General features: G+C 35.9%; 1 protein-coding gene across 3 annotated transcripts in view; it reads right to left on the bottom strand.

The window, feature by feature from the left end:
- Positions 1–376: 376 nt before the first annotated feature.
- LOC107659089 (V-type proton ATPase subunit C 1-A) overlaps positions 377–3900 on the bottom strand; it is a 10419-nt gene continuing 6895 nt past the window's right edge. For all 3 annotated transcript variants that reach the window (XM_016447912.1, XM_016447913.1, XM_016447914.1), the window contains exons 8-13: positions 3579–3647; positions 2753–2845; positions 2545–2638; positions 2367–2464; positions 1164–1290; positions 377–1057 (exon numbers count right to left, since the gene is read on the bottom strand). In XM_016447912.1, coding sequence (XP_016303398.1) covers positions 959–1057; positions 1164–1290; positions 2367–2464; positions 2545–2638; positions 2753–2845; positions 3579–3647 — 580 coding nt within the window. In that variant the 3' untranslated portion in view covers positions 377–958. The remainder of the gene's footprint in view (positions 1058–1163; positions 1291–2366; positions 2465–2544; positions 2639–2752; positions 2846–3578; positions 3648–3900) is intronic.

Below are 3900 nucleotides of genomic sequence, written 5' to 3'. Positions count from 1 at the left end.
GCTTCAGGACCACAGTTCTAGGACCGCAGTTCTAGGACCCTATGCTTTTGTAACAGCGCCACCTGCCGAATTGGATCACTAAAGATGGACCACATGGACAGCAATCAGAGTGGCGGTCCTGGAACTGCAGCCTCCGGTTGTGCAGGAACACCCTTCTCGTCCAGGGTGGTAAAATACACGTTTTTCGGCAGAGATCCTCCAGAAAAATTCGCATTCCAGGGGCTAAATATCACATTATTGGGGTCGCTTCAACCCGTGGCAACAGTGTTAAAGTAGCCCAATCCCTAACTGGCAAATATTCAAAATTCAAAGAGCAAATTCAATTGCAATTAGCCTTCTTTCATTCATTTATTCGCACATCTTATTGTGATTGGCCTTCTGGAAATGCAATTTTAGTTGGTAAATGTGTTTTACAAACAAACACCACACATTGTTTATGTACTTACAATAATTTTATATTTTGGTTCCATGACAATAATTTCGCACATATAGCTCTTTAAACACCAAATGTACATGACATCACATTTATATTGCATCTTCGTAACACTTTTTTCTCTCATTTTGTTTATTGAAATGGACCACTGGTGCATTTTCAAGAATAAAGGTTAAAACCACAGTTGTCCACACACAATAATATCTATCACTAACATCAGATGTAACTACTACATGTCACAAAACATGAGTGGAATGACTTAAAACGCATAATTTCATTCACCTGCACATATGATAACACAATGACATTCTTTAAAAAAATGTAAACAAAGTACTAGGGGCGGCAGATATAGATACTCTCCTGCAGTCGTTGATTGAACGGCAATAGAGAAGTATCTCTGAATATGAATGAGCATGCATGGCGAGGTGACTAGAACAAGAGTTCAGCAATATACAGTTTAATTTAAATTAGATTTATTCACTGAGACAAAACAAAAGGAGGGGCACGTGATTACAAGCGGTTCTTCTATTTGAAGTCCAGTAGGTTGCAGTCGATTTTGTAGTACACGTAGGGGTAGTATTCTTGCTGGCTGAGGTTCAAGCCAGGAATATCCATGGTAGATTGCTGGAACAGGAAAAAGACGATAACAACTTACATAAAATGTAAAATAATTCCATGTATTTAAGCCACACAACACAAAAACACAGCCTACGGCCAAAAGTAAACTTACGTCGATAATGGCAGCTGCACTGCTGTCCAGGTGCTTGTAAAGATCGTTCAAAACCTCCCTCAGCTTCTTCATGTTTTTCTTGTTGGGCTGTAGCAGCATTGCTTGGAAGTTCACAGGCAATCCATATCTGTGTGTTTAGAATAAAAAAAATTAAATGAGTGATGCACTGACATGAAAATTCTGGGCCAAAACTTAATCTGATAATTTAGGATGCACTTGGTCGAAACCGAAACTGGCCTTTTTAAAATTGTGTTCCCCTTCAAGGGAACTAGCACAGCGTGGGGAATGCCATAGTGTCCACTAAAGGAAGCAGTGTCTTGTTCCCTTTTGGGGAACCATGGTTACATGCATAACCCGAGACCTTTTTTTTTTTTATTGTAAATGTATTAATATTATTGTGCCGATTATTTTTATTTTTACAGAAACCAAGTTTTCGTCTAACTGAAAATCGATACTGAAAATAAATTGTATTTATTAATAAATTAATTAAATGTATCACATAAAAACAAAATTACTAAAATAAATCTGAGTTGTACAAAATTTTAATTACATATAATGCAGTTTTTATGACAACTTTTTAATAACAATCACATTTCTACTCTAATTTGTTGTTGAAATATAAACATTTAAATGGTGGCTGTAAGAAAAAAAAAATTGTAATTTGATTTATTCAAACATAGGCTACATCATATAATGAAGACAACAGTTTAAGTAAAAATACAATGAATATGTAATATAGTAGCAAAATGCTCCTCTCTAGAGTTATTTTTTCGAGTTGATCTTTCCTGAGGTAAATGTAACCAAAAATTGCACTTTCGGATGAAAATGTTTGGTTGCCGCAATTTCAATGCGTCACTTATTGTAATGTAGTTTTAAGTCTAGTTTTCACTGTCCCATCCTATAGGTCCATCCTATATAATAACACCCTCTTTGTAAAGCTACATTGGGACAAATTTATAAAACAAATGATATGTGTTCAAACTGCTCATGTATTCATCTAGCCGACATCAGCAAGTTGTAAAAGTTCAGAATGAGACTTTTTGCTGTTTAGTTTCAATAAATGCTCATTTTGGACTGGGTATGAGGTTGTCAGTTTGGCTTTATACAATGAACTCTTATTTCGAAAGAAAACTCTAGAAAAGTTTGATTCCTCATGATACGAGCTCTCTAAGATCCTCAAGAGATGTTGTATCGTGTCGCTACCTCAACACTGATTCCACAAAGACCCTCAGAGCCTTAATATGGATCCAAGCAATAAAAGCCTCACTGAAGTTCACCTTCAGCCATCGAACAAGTGGACCCTGCAGAGGACACATGTATGAATGAGTTCAAATGAAGTAACGTGCCAATTGCACAGAGCATCCATCTAGCAGATACATACAAACTGCTTTTTTTTGTCAGTTGAGAGTCTGGTCATCTCCTCTTTATCTGCTTTCATTTCCTCCTCGTTGTACTGGAAGTCCCGGACCGTGAACCTGTAAAGCAGACACTGGGATGACTAAGGCATTAAGATCCTTTAACTGGATATTCTCTCAGACATTTAAATGGTGATTCATGACCACACGGTGGAGCTGAAATCAGCTGCTTACTTGTTTTCTCTGGCCTTGAGTCTGAAGTCATCGATGGCCTTTCTGAAGAGCGTGACGGTAAACAGGCCGCTGTCCTGGTCCTCAAAAAGCAAACTGCAGTGAAGAAAATAACACTAATATTTAGTGTTGGGTAGCAGGGAGAATCTCAAATGTCCCAGTCATATTTCACTCAAAATTATATTTTGCATGAAGAAAGTTCTCATTATCAGAATTATCATTACTCTAATGCATTAAAATATTATTTAAGCTGCAACACATCTATACATCATGGTAGTAACTGCTGGGTCGTCTTTAATTTATACTCATTTTAATAATAAAAAAGGACAACAGTAATGTGGTCAAAAAATTATTTTAATAACAACAATGACAATCACCAGTGAGATTAACAAAACATCGTATTTCATTTTAAACTAAAGACACTTGGTAAATAGTGTCTGCATTAGTTAATTGGGTTCCTTCGTAACCAGCATGCCACTAACTTGTCTAGTTAAGTCCTAAACATGTTCTCCTCAACCAGAGGCCAATCAGACGCATTGATTTCCCTAGAAATCGAATTAACCCAAAACTTTCCCGAAAATTTGATTTAATCTGTTGTTTTTTAAATAAACACCTTTTAAAAAACACCTATATGACACTCTTAAAATTAATAATTTCATCATCTGAAGTCAAAACACAGTATGTTCTAATTGGTATTTGATAAATTTTCCTTAATTTCTATTCTGTGACCTGTGACCAGGTGCACGATTCCTTAGACGTGCAATACACTTTTAGAATTATAAACCTAAATAAAAGTGAACGACTGATAGAATTGTTGGAAGTTTCTTACTTTGTAGATCGTGGCACCACCATTTCTGAAAGAGTCTCGTAAGTGTGCTGCCAGTCGGAATAATTTGTTCTAAAGGGTTAGAAAATGTGCTGTCAGTATGTGCATGAGGAAAAATTCAACACTATAGGTTTGTGTGCATCCATAAAGATGTTCAGAGCGGCTATTTTTGTTGGAATTAGGGCTGGGCAATATAGCAGATTTTATTTATTTTTTTTTTCCAGAACGTTTGACAATTCTCAATTTCAATTTCTTTTTTTAAATTTAACTTGTCAGCTTAAAAATGTAACTACAGCATGATTCAAGGAATATTTTCTTTGTAACC

This window comes from Sinocyclocheilus anshuiensis, unplaced genomic scaffold (genome assembly GCF_001515605.1).
Source record: "Sinocyclocheilus anshuiensis isolate Anshui unplaced genomic scaffold, SAMN03320099.WGS_v1.1 scaffold411, whole genome shotgun sequence".
Taxonomy (NCBI): Eukaryota; Metazoa; Chordata; class Actinopteri; order Cypriniformes; family Cyprinidae; genus Sinocyclocheilus; species Sinocyclocheilus anshuiensis.
Note: the sequence above shows the minus strand (reverse complement) of the source record. Positions and strands in the feature narration are given on the sequence as shown.